Genomic DNA, 12,769 nt, shown 5'->3' on the forward strand with positions numbered 1-12,769 from the left:
CACACATTTTGACAAATGCCTTCACTGTTGCCTCCTGTGCTTTTACTGTGCTGTTTATTAAAAATATTTTCAGTGCAGAAATGCAAAGGAGAGAGAACCATCTGGTGGACAGCCCTCTTCTTCAACATTGCTATACACTCTCTATATTGCCCCTGTGATTAGTTAGAGCCTTCATTAGAGCACAGGAAGTTCAGTTTGTGCTGACCAACCCTATCTTCCACGAGGAGGTAAACATACATACCATGAATAGACCGCAACATAACCGTAACCTCACCCTCACCTACACTGAGATGTGCAACTATCAATGTAATCTATTTTATAATTTAAGAGCAGTCAGCAGTGGCACACCCACTGGTGCAGTCAGCCTGTGCACTGGCATCCTGAGCCCCACAATGAACCTTGACAAAGGTCATTTTATCGCTCCACCAAGGTGGCCTGAGATTTGCCCCTGAAACAACGTTCCTGCTCTGCAAGGACAATGTTAAAATTAAATTAATCCTTTTTGCCAGCAGTTGAAACTTCGGGTTCCCACTGCTTGTATAGTGTTACGGCATGACCTTTGATCCAACTCTTTGATCCAAGGAAAGTAAGAGGAGCATTCCATTGTCCCGAACCATATAGGGTGGATATCACAATGCTGTATGAGAGTCACCTTTCCAGATAGTTGTCAGTCCTTTGCCATCAGGTGGGTTGCCATCAGATTTTTGCCTCTTATGATTCCCATACAGGGAGGTATCCTCGTTCTTAGTTTTAGGTTATTTCAATCTAAATTTGAACCGAAGAGTTGGTATTTAATTGAAATAGGTAAGATGCATACCGTTGCCCTAATGCTTGTAAATGTGTATGGCTCATATATTGATTGCCCCAGCTTCTATGATACCCTTCTGTGTAAATGTGCATGCTGTGGCATGGGTGGCCTCCTCTAAGATGAGGACTTCTACTCCATATTAGACTGGAAATTAGACCATTCTAGCCACCAACAGTAGGCGCTCTATTATTCTGCTAAAGGAATCTGGCAGAGTTTGATTGGGCCAAATTCTTGGCCATGATGAGAAGTTTACTTGTTATTTGTTGGTTCATGATGTATTATTGTCTAATCTGCATATGCCTTTCTGATCTAATTGTTGATTTAACTATATACCATTATAGGATCCCCCTGATTTTGGTAAATAATGTTAGTCTCAGTCGCAAGACTAAGAGCTTTCACTTACGTTTTGTTCAGGTTCCCTATAGGAATACTCGTCTGAAACCTGATAAACCATTGTACAGTACTTGGGTATCATCACTGTTTTGGTACTCCGATGCTCTGGGATTCCTTTAAAATGTACTTACCAAAGATTCCAGAATACACAGAATCAACTGAGCAGCAGTTACACAGCCTGGAAGTTAAGCAACAGGACATTTGTGCAACCATTGAGGAATTTGTTTGTGGGAAGCCTCAAAGCATGGATGGGCTCACAGGCTCAGTTTTATGTCTATCCTTAAGCTCACAACCATGCAGATGCTGTCCGTACATACATGTACTTTTCACCCATCAACTGCCTGCCCACTTGTAAGCTCTACATCTTCTAATTCATAAATTAACCATCCATCCATCCTCCCCCTTAAATCACAGAATTGCTCAAGCTTAATTGAGACATCACTTAATACTCATCTTATTTAATTCTTTCATATAATGTAAATGAATAACATTACGACAACATTCTAAGCCTGGCATGTAGATGCTGTTAATGTCTCTGTTGGTGCTGGCTTAACAATTCTTATTTGTCCAAAACCGGTATAAAATGCATACCCTGCATTACCTTTTTACTTTGTTTTATCATATCAAGCTACGAAGCAGGCTGTAACAGTCGAGTCGTTTTAGATGCGAATAAGGCCAGCACTGCACTTAACTGGCCACTAATTTTTAAGATTCTAGAACTCAGTTGCAGCTACATTGCTCGTGAAAGGCTGGCTTAAAAATATCCACATAAGGTAGCCCAAGGACTGAGGCATGGTTACCAAATCTTGCCCATGTTGTTTGCATTTAATCCGAGCCTGTAGCATTTTGTGGGTATCTATCATATACAGGTTTGCTACATGGAAGCAAGTAATTTTTGTTGTCATATGCTAATGAAAATGTGCTGTTTATTGAAGGACTTTTTTAAGGAACCAAGTGTAAATGTATTACTTATGTTCTGGACTGTGTAAACAAGTTTTTTTTTCCACCACCTTTCCCCATATCGTTTTATCTCTGGACTAATATGAATCAGAATTGACATGCTGGACCGTAGCTAACTAGGCCAAGTGATTGCCAAATTTGGTGCAGATCCTTCCTTTAAGGGTGCTATAGATTTGTAAAGCTTATCAAATATGCCCCTTGATCTCAGGCTCGCCAGTTCTTCTGGCCTTAACTCAGGTACGTTTAAAACCACCATCATTTCACATATATGATGTGCAGTTACTTATGCTAATTTCACATATAGTATGGGAAACAGATTGACATTTTGTGGAGGCACTGAAACGGAGAATAGCGTTTCTAATAAACTAAATAAATCCAAACCCATTTTAGAAATGGCTGTTGAAAGCATTGTCAGAATAATACAATTACTATGTAAGAAAAAGTTATTTTCTATAAATGTTACATGCCAGAACTGTGGAAAGAAAAATTGTATCTTAGGCAGTTGGAGAGATGCTGACCTACAAATAATGCCCGATGTGATTTAGGCAGTTGGAGAGATGCTGACCTATAAATAATGCCCAATGTGATATAAATGTGATATAAATTATTGATGTTCGACGACTAAAGAAATATACCCATCTAGCAAGGCTCTCCTAAAATTACAACTGCTGCAAATGCCTCCAGAGACATTTTGAAAGGAGTTGTGTATGTAGCTCTATCTTTCCTTCTCAAACGCTGGTCGACCAGTTATTTGATCAGGCAAGGGTTTCCTCTAGAAGTTAATTGTCTTAATCTTGAACCTCATTCTTTTACTAATGCCGAACATACATGATTTACTCCACTTAATATTTCTGACTCTGTATATCATATCAATCACAGTAACATTGGACACATGTGCTGGTAAAGCCATTAAACAGTAAAAGAAGCTATTGGCCCCTACATTACACGTTCAGCACCTCATTTATTTCAATCATGGTTCCTCCTGGTTAGAAAACAGCAGTGGTTTGCCGCCTTCTAAAAAAAAAAACAAAAAAAAAAACATCCTACTGACTGTGCATATTTTTCCCCCCAGCTCACTTCTCCATTACTGTTGTAGAAAGCCACCATTAACCAACTTCAAAATTGTGTGGAATGCATTAACATTTTGCACGATAAACAAGCTGGCTTCAGACTAGGCACGGGTACTGAAACAGTGCTGTTCTCTGTTATGGACAACCTTCACTTGATGGTTGATAATGACGATGTTGGTGCAACTATACTACTCAGTCTCTCGTCTGCATTCAGCACCATCAATCATGATATTCTCTGTAGCTATAGAGTCGAGGACCAAGCACTCCTCTGAATAAAATCTTTCATTTCTGAATTACTCAGCCGATCTAATTAGGTTCCTTTAAATCTTCCCCCAAAACTGTTTGGTGGGGTGTTCCAATGGAATCTGTTGCTGATAAATATATATGTTCTTCCTCTTGCCAATCTACTGCACGAATATAACAAATGTATACATATAGGTATAGACATGCAGATTCTCTTTAATCTCCAAGACACTGCTAATGAGAAGTGGATGTTGTTCAAGCCCCGGAAGATACTTGTTTATGGATGGAGAAAAGTTTTCTTTAAAAGTCAATCTCTCAAAAATGGATATTCTGCTTATTCGTAAGGATCATTTTGACTATGATCCTATACCATCTTCCTTGTGCATCCTTTAGGAACTTCTGAGAATGTCAGACGCCTAGGCATCCTAATTGACATCAGTCTTACACTTGATAAACAATGGCCCTCTGTCTCTAATGTGTGCTTTGACCATCTTCTCTATAGCTTACTTTTCCTTTCCTGTCCTTTTCTCATGCTATAATCCTAATCAATGTGTTTCAGTTACGTATTGATTTTTGAACATGCAGTGTATCCTGGTCTCCTATCCCCTCCCTCATACTAATTTTCTTCAAGTGATACAAAGTAGTACCTCAAGGATCCTGCCTAAATTAAACGTACCCGTACACATTTCTATCCATCTCAAACAACTGCACTGGAATTATAGATCCAAAAATATTATATTCAAGCTTCATGTATTATGCATAAAATAATCTTGATTATAGCTCTAAGCTTCTTTTGCAGTCATTTCTGGAAATCAATCCGTTTATGCAGATCTGCCGACTCCTAAAGTTGCATGCTGGTATTCTGCCTCCCATTACCCAGTGGGCTTTTGCTTATTTATCCATCAGCTTATCCATACACCAATTCACTAACCTGTGCTATTCACCAACTTGTGCTATACCATCAACCCCCCCCCATCAGTCCACTTAACCATTCACTTTAGACTGCGACACCAGCACTTGCACACACATCTACAATTCAGTAAAGCAATGCTATTAAAAAACACTTTATGTATTTATAATAGAGTACTTAACAATCCACTCACCTGTCTATTGTGCCCTTTGTTATTAGACCCATCCAACCTACCCAGACACAGCTTCTCTCTCTCTCTCACTAACGGAACTTGACGCAGTGTATTAGATCTAATCTTTGGAGCACAGAACTCCAAACGAGGCCTTCAGATCTGGTCACAACACAACAAATGAGAGCTCCAGAACTCTCAGATCTGGTCACAACACAATAGATGAGAGCTCCAGAACTCCAACTATTTTAGCTGTACTTCCTCTGAGGCATCAATGTTTTAGGTAGAGCGTCCCGCAGTTTACACAGTACTACAGATATGGTGTCCAGAACTAAACCGTGTGTCAGAGGTGATCTCTGACTGGGCAATATATGTAAATTGTGGCCTCCAGAGTGCAATACAGTACTCCAGATGATGTCTTATCATTGTTTTGTAGACGATGGTGTGGCACAACCTTCCTTCTTCCGCTGATTAGATCTCCATAAGTGTAAATGGACAGAATACTGTATTTTTGCTTCCAGAATTGGACAAATGCCACAGAGAGAGACTATAAGAAGCACAGTTGAAGTGACCTATTTGAGCTGTGTCCATTGCTGTGGATGAGGCATATAGTGTTAAAATATAATCAACCACTAGTGTTCTCTTATGTGATATGTTGTGGATCATTTGTCCATGGGAGGTTAGACTTCTTTCACTGTATGATAGCAGAGCCGACACTCTGGACTACTTGAAAATTGCACACTTTCATCAGTTTTGCATGTGACCGCTTTATATTCACAGTTCATTTTTTTTACATGTTGTAGGCATATGCCTCTGGCTGTGATATTGTGATCCTGGGGAGTGATTTCGAAAGATTGCAGATTATTCCTGGAACAAAGCATGGAAATATTCAAGTTGGATGTGTAGACTGTTCAATGCAGCAGGGAAAGGTATGTAGCCCTAAACAGTTAATATAACATCATTGTGTCTTCTGAGAATGTGCTTGTAGAATCCTAGAATTCAGCTTTTTAATTTATGTATCTATATATATAAATATATAACATTTTCTTACCATTTTTAGTTCCATAGCAGTACAATAGTTTGTGGTCAAAAGGAAAATCGAGACGTATTTACCATTCCACCCTACTACATATAACCCTGTCTGCCCTGTGCATCTTTTCCAGTCCATTGCTAAGTCCCACCGATTTACTCTGCCTCAGGCTGGGGTCATAAGCACTCCCCCATGGATCTAATTGGATTCCACATTTGTCCCCCAGCTCTCCACATTCTACTGTTTATGGTGGCAACCCCTGGCGCTGTATATGGGACATTCAATGATCCATACGAATTCTTGCAACTCTTCAAAGGGGGAGCCCCCATATTCTTCCATGCTCGTGAGATATCACACATGGCAACCACCAATACAAGCCTCAGCAGGGCTCTCTTATCACCATCCACATTGCCTGCAGTTTGGAGCAATACAAGCTTAGGATCTCTAGGGAGATACCAGCTCAGAATAGCCTCCAAATATGCAAAAGCCCCCGTCCAGAACTCAGTCAGGTCACTACGTTGCCAGCTAGTGTGAAAGAAGTCCCCTTAATGAGAACAGTAATGCAGATGGAGTGGCAAGACCACCATACCCATTCTCCACAGCCTATGTCTAGTGAGATAAAACCAGTGCAAGTGTTTCAGCTGAATGACATGAAATCTGTTAGTGATGGCAAACTCACCTGTGGATTCTAATGCCTCCTGCCAATCATCATCCGTCGGTGAATCAAGGTCTCACTTCCAAGCTTCTCACAGCTGTGAATAGGAATCAGGGGTTTATATGTATATGGAAAATCTTTTGCTCGACTGCTGCTTTGAGGAGAATTTTGGCTTTCAGTGGGCTACAATCTGGGAGAACCTCAAGATTGGTGATGTATGATTTTAGAGCATGCCTGAGTTGTAGGTAATAATAAAATTGACTGCGGTGAAGGCCATACTTGGCTTGTAAGTCAGTAAATGATTTGAGTGTGGTCCCCAGTATGTTGGCAACCGAAGTCTAAAAGATCCGATGCACACCTACAAGTAACTGTTTCACTTTCCTTCCCCTACAAGAAACACATTGATCAGGCTTGCACTCGTCTTGTCCAGCTAAAACTCAAATGCCGAGGCAAAGTATTTTTTCCAGACGCTCCCGACAACATCATGAAGGCACTAATAAAAACAATCTTTACAAAAGCCAATAACCCCTGGTCCACAAATCTCACAGCCACAAGGGAATGTCTGCAACTCGCTGTGGAGAACTGCGACACAAACACTATCAACTACACAAGCATTAAATCAGAAATTAAAAAGCTAATTATATCTTTGCTCATGTGAACTGGACATGGAAGCCTTCCAGGCAAAGACCTAACAAGACTACTTATCATGCCTCAAACAAACCATGTAGCCAAGCTTCATCACCATCAGACAGTGGTAAAACATGCTTTTGATCACATCCCATCAGCAAACCTAGTGTCACTCCCAATCAGAGAATTGAACCCGACTTGGAGATTCCTTGAAATAATCATGCACTGTAGACTGTGTGATTACAGAAGGGGATCGTTGGCACATATACTTCTCTGCTGTCCAGCACTCTTACAAGCCTGCCAAACCCTACTGAGGCCAATCTTCCTATAACAGGGCACCTACTTGGCCAAAGAGGCTGTTCACCTCCTATACACTCTGGAAATTGTGGCAGACATGGCCACGTTCGGGAAATTCTTACATCAAGTACGCTCTCTGTTAAAGGAAAAAAATGGCCAACACTTCTGCCTTAGCCCTCCCCTTTAAGAAAAAGAGCAGCCCACTGCTCTACAGTTTGCAAGAGTTAACAGATTTCAACAAAGTGCCTCATACTTGAATTCTTACTGTTTTGAGCAAAAAATGTAATTGCTGCTATTTTGAACCAAAGATATTTTTTGCTGTCTGCACTTTACTATACTTGTCCCTCATGATTGCACACTTTTCGTATTGATTTTAACCAACTATAAACTGAAGGACCCAAACCCACTTGTCAACCTCAACCTGGAAATTACTACGTCCTGCATCATTTAGTGTCCCTTATTTTAACTACTGTTATTACGTATCAGTGACTCTATGAATGAATGAAATGGAATTTCAAAGCATGACAATCACCCAGGCGTATCTAGGCGCTGAGCGGAACGGACAGCATGAGGGCTCTGGAGAAGGTAAAGTTATTTATTGAAGAGACAAGTCTTCAGGTTCTTCCTGAATTCCAATAGGTTTGTCTTAGATTTTAATTCTATTGGAAGCGAGTTCCACAGCCTTGATGTAGATAGAGTGAATCCTCTACCTACCCAGTTGGTTTTCTTAAATCTAGGGATTACAAGATTACCACTGGTGGATGATTGCAGGGAGCGTGCTGTGGTTTATCGCTGAAAACGATGTGTCAGATACTCCGGGCCAATGCCTTAAAGTGCTCTGAAGGCAATGCAGAGTGCCTCAAACTGAATCAGTTTATGTATAGGAACAATAATCGTGCTGCGGCATTCTGCATTGTTTGTAGCATTTGTAAAAATTATTTCCGAATATTGATGAAAAGCGAATTGCAGTGGTCCACTTTAGCTGAAATTAGAGTAGTGACTAGCATCTTCTGCAGACTAGATGGAATGAAAGGCAATACTTTCCTTTAAGTTTTTAGATAAAGAAACATCCTGAGGTGATATGATTTATTTGTCCTTCAAGAGATAGTTTAGTGTCAATGATTACTCCAAGATTTTTTGCTCTGTCACTGGGGATAGGTAGGTCCCCCAATTCCTGTGGCCACCAGTTGACCGACCAAAAAGAAGGATTATTGCCGAACAACAGGACATCAGTCTTCGAAGAGCTTGGTTTTAGGCAGTTACTGCTCCTCTATTTCCCAATGTGAGGCATACAGTCATGAAACTGGGCTGCTGTGGCTTTAGGATTGTCAGTGACAGACACCACACTCTGCTTGTCATCCTCGTACAAAACCCAAAAAAAAGAATGATCTTATCAGAGCTGCAATTGGGGTAACCTAAAGATTAAATAGGGTGGGACTCAGGGACGAGCCCTGAGGGACCATACAAAGCAGGGAGAAGGCTGGTGAGGTAAATTCGCCGAGAGAGACCGTCTGGATACGGTCAGCTAAAAAGGAGGTGATAAACTGAAGTGCTCTGTCCTTCATCCCAATTGATTCCAGACGATCGATTAGTACAGCGCAATTAACTGTATTGAATGCAGCCGAAAGACCCAAAAGGAGGAGAGCCGCATTTCCAACGCCATCTACCAACTGCCTAATTTTGTCTGTAGCTGTGACCAACGCCAGCTCGGTACTATGATGACTACGAAATCCAAACTGTGTGGGCTCAAGACTCTTTGTGTTGTCTAAAAAAATAGTTAATTCTTGATTAATGATTTTTTCGACCAATTTGGCGGGAACCGGTGGTTGTGTTATTGGGCGATAATTACTAGGGTCAGTGACATCTAGGTTGATTTTTAACACTGGAAGAATGGACCCTTTCTTCCAGTCTATGGGAAAATATCCAGCAACGAATACGTTGTTGAACATGGCCGTGAGATATGTGGCTATCACTTCTGAGGCTCGGTGAATTATTCTGGCAGGACATGGGTCCTTGGGAGAGCCTGATTTAATCTGCATCAATATCCTTTTGTGTCTGATCGTCCGTCAGAGGTCCAAAGTGGGATAGAATACTGACGTTGTGGGTGCTCTTCAGCGATCTGTAGCTTAGATTGGCATTTGGATTAATGTCCAAGAAGGAATCATAGACCGATTTGACTTTGTCTTGGAAATGAGATGCTAGTTTTTTGCAAAATTGTTGATTAATATTAATATTGGGGTTTTTAGTGTCCGGTAGTTTTGATAGTTTCTTAACTGTTGCAAATAGTTCCTTATAGGAGTTCATAGCTCCTTCTATTTTTGCCACAAAGTAATCATTTTTCTCTGTTAAAATCATTCTTTTATAGGTCTGTAAATTGGCTTTGTATACCTCTCTGTCTTCTGGTTTGTGGTCGAGTCTCCATTTACACTCAGACCTCCTGAATTCCTGCTTTTCCTGTCTAAGATCCTCGCTGAACGAGGGTTCAGATGGGTTTGTCTTATGGCTGTTGGAGTTTTTTACTGGAGCTAGCTGGGTTTATGGTCCATCTAGTCACTGATGGTAGTTAAAAGCAGCCGTATCTAAATCAGGGAAGACAAGTGGGGTTGATTCCATAAGAGATTCATTGAACTGACTAGCATCTATGGTGTTCCATAAGCGACAAATTATATTACTAGTATGTGGGTAAGGAGTTATCGCTTTAAATGGGCAATTTATTTCAAACATAATTGCCTTATGGTCGGACCATGCCAAAGGGAGAGCGGATACCCAATGGAGCTGTGGATTATTTGTAAAAATGCCATCAAGCAAGTGACCAGCTTTGTGTGAGGAGCCCTGGACAATTTGTGTGAGACCAGCACTAGCCATTTGATTCAGTAAATTCATGGAGTCTGGATCAAGCAGGTTGTTCATATGGTAATTAAAGTCGCCAAGGATAGTAAAATCCAGGCCGTCAAATTTAAGTTCTATGAAGCTGCCAATGAATTGGGAGAAAGCTGTTCTAGAACCTGCGGGTCAATAGATGAGAAGTCCATTGAAGGAATAGTGGCTGGTAAGTTCGATTTTAAAAGTAAGTCCTCGCAGAGTGGCTCATTGGGAAGAACAATAAAAATAGTTTTGAAGTGTTCTCTGAATATAATTGCAAGGCCTCAGCTCTTTTTTAATAGGCGGTCGTATCTTACTGTCCTGAAGCCTGTGAGTAAAGCCAATAGTAGATCTGGCTCTGATGAAGGATCTGCCCAGGTTTTGGTGATGAAAGCCAGATCAATATTTTGATTTTCAATAAAGATCGCGAAGTCCAATGCATGTTTTATAAGTGATCTGGCATTAATACGTGTACAGCTACATTTAATTTTAGACTGTTTAGGGGGTGCCACTAGTAATTTTGTAGCCTTAGGAGACATACAGTGGAAGTTAGTAGGAGAAAAATCACAGAGCGAACATACCAAGCCATCACTGTAGGAGGGAATTTTTAAAATGCAGATAAAATCAAGTATCAAATGTTCAAAAGTAAAAAACATTTTAAACATCGCCAGTTGTTTACATTCTACTTTACGTGTTCCCTTTACATGGTCACTATGAATTCTATATACTTTGTAATAATTTCAAGTACATTGTACTTTATAGCATGATATTTTTAATCTGAATTGCATACATTTGTGATGATTTTAAGTAGTCTTACAATAAACAAATTCGTTCATTCCATGTATTTAATTTACATAGCCCAAGAAGGAGTGGTGTTGCTGTTGGACTCCTGTGGTGTAATTTGGAAAAAACATGATGGTCAACGAGCCAAACATCAGGGTACACAGTATATAAGAGGCCCTAAGGATCGCCTCCCTATCAGCAAAATTAAAGATGCGGGCAATGAAGTGCCATAGTGGCACCCCCATCAGGGGCTTAGAACCTAATGATCTATGAGCCTGCTCCACCAGGAAGCATGTTGAGACAGCCTCGGCAGGGACCAAGGATTTCAGCCATTATGAGATGAATTGTGAGGGGGTTTTCCTCTCCAACCCTCCCTGGATACCAACTATTCAGATAGTGTTGCATTATGAGTCTCTTTTGGCATATTCTATACCAGCTCTTAGCTTACGGACTGTTTCCTGAAGGCTTGTAATCTTATTTTGAAAACTATGAATAATGTCTTCTGCCACAGAGATGCGACCCTCAGCCTCTGTCACCCTATCTACAGTGTTTCGCAGGTCTTGTTTGAGCAGGGTAAGGTGCAGACTGAGTTCACCAGTTCTCCCTTACTGCATTGATGTAGAGCCTTGGCCGGCTTCGAGGATCAAATTTGTATGGTCCAGAGTTAACGGTAGTTCACCGGTGGTGGTACAACATTAGTGAATTTATCAATCCGTCCAAGCATGGATTGTGACGGCTTACTGTCATTTCCCTTTTTGGCCTTTTGGTGGGTCTGTGTCCAAAAGCCCCAGGAGGCTCCCCACAGGGGAGACAGGCAGTGAAGTTGCCCAGTACTGTGCTAATCCTTTTCAGGTGGTTTTAAATGAAATAATATGACCCAGTGGGGTGTGTGTTAAAACTCTGTATCAGGAGGAAGGGTGACCAGTATCTGAGCCAACCCGAGAGTCAGAGAGGAGGGAGCAACAGCGGGCCAACCTGTCCCTCAGCTATGCAGCCCTTCTGCTCTGGCTTCTGAGAGCTACTACGCTGTCCAGGTGCACCTCTTTGGTGGCTCTGCAGTAGAGCATGCCTCACCCACGCTGCACTTATTGCCACGTGAGGTGGTGTAGTGTTCTAGACGATAAGTGCTTTACTGAATTTGTCGCCAGTCTGTTCACCCTAGGGGTGGTAGAGTCACAAAGAGAAGGGCACAAGGATCGATTTTGGCACAGGGCAGTCCCGAATCCCAGAGCTGCAGTCTTGCATCTCAGGTGGGTGCCTGCCCTCGGACGGCCAGATGCAAGGGAAGCTGCTCGTACGCTGCACCTCTCAGGATGATCACTGAGCACAGACTGCTGCTCCGGTCGGAATCTCTGAAGCCAGGCATCCCAATCTGCCGATGAAGCTTACTTCTTGGGCCCAAGCTCCAGTACGGAGGCCACTAATGGGTGTCCCCTTCTTTGCGTCTCCTTTACACACCCACCATGACTGCTGTGCACAGATAGGTAATTGATAACTGTGAGGCCGACAGTGGAACTCATCAAATTGCAACCACCATGTTAGGTGGCTTGACCACGCACCCCTACAAACCTTTTTTGAGAGTCTAAATGAAATAATGTATTTTTTGAACAATGTACTTATCAGCTGGCCTCACTTTACTTTTAATGTGCTGATAGCTAACCAATGAGAGTGTATTGTGTTAACATGGGGAAAGGCGGGCAGACTCATGGCCTTCCAACTCAGAGGAGTGATCCCTGCCATTCCTGCATAATTTGGCAAAGATGGCAAGCTACTTAGCTACCCCAGGGATATTGTGGATACATTCTCAGCCTTCTACACCACTCTATACACCTCAGATGCACACCGTGACGAAGACACAATGTTTCAATTCTTGAAGATGCTTCCAATTACACAACTCACACCAGACTTTGATAGTGAGATTACTGACAGTGAGATGTTTAAAGTCATCAAAGGAATGCCGAC

General features: G+C 41.6%; 1 protein-coding gene across 2 annotated transcripts in view; it reads left to right on the forward strand.

Moving 5' to 3' along the window:
• The window catches only part of DMXL1 (Dmx like 1), a 1,781,042-nt gene that overhangs the window by 119,066 nt on the left and 1,649,207 nt on the right, over positions 1 to 12,769 (forward strand). For both annotated transcript variants that reach the window (XM_085632653.1, XM_085632652.1), the window contains exon 2: positions 5,357 to 5,482. In XM_085632653.1, the coding sequence (XP_085488779.1) occupies positions 5,357 to 5,482 (126 nt within the window). The remainder of the gene's footprint in view (positions 1 to 5,356; positions 5,483 to 12,769) is intronic.

Source organism: Triturus cristatus, chromosome 2_1 (assembly GCF_964204655.1).
Source record: "Triturus cristatus chromosome 2_1, aTriCri1.1, whole genome shotgun sequence".
In the NCBI taxonomy this organism is placed as follows: Eukaryota; Metazoa; Chordata; class Amphibia; order Caudata; family Salamandridae; genus Triturus; species Triturus cristatus.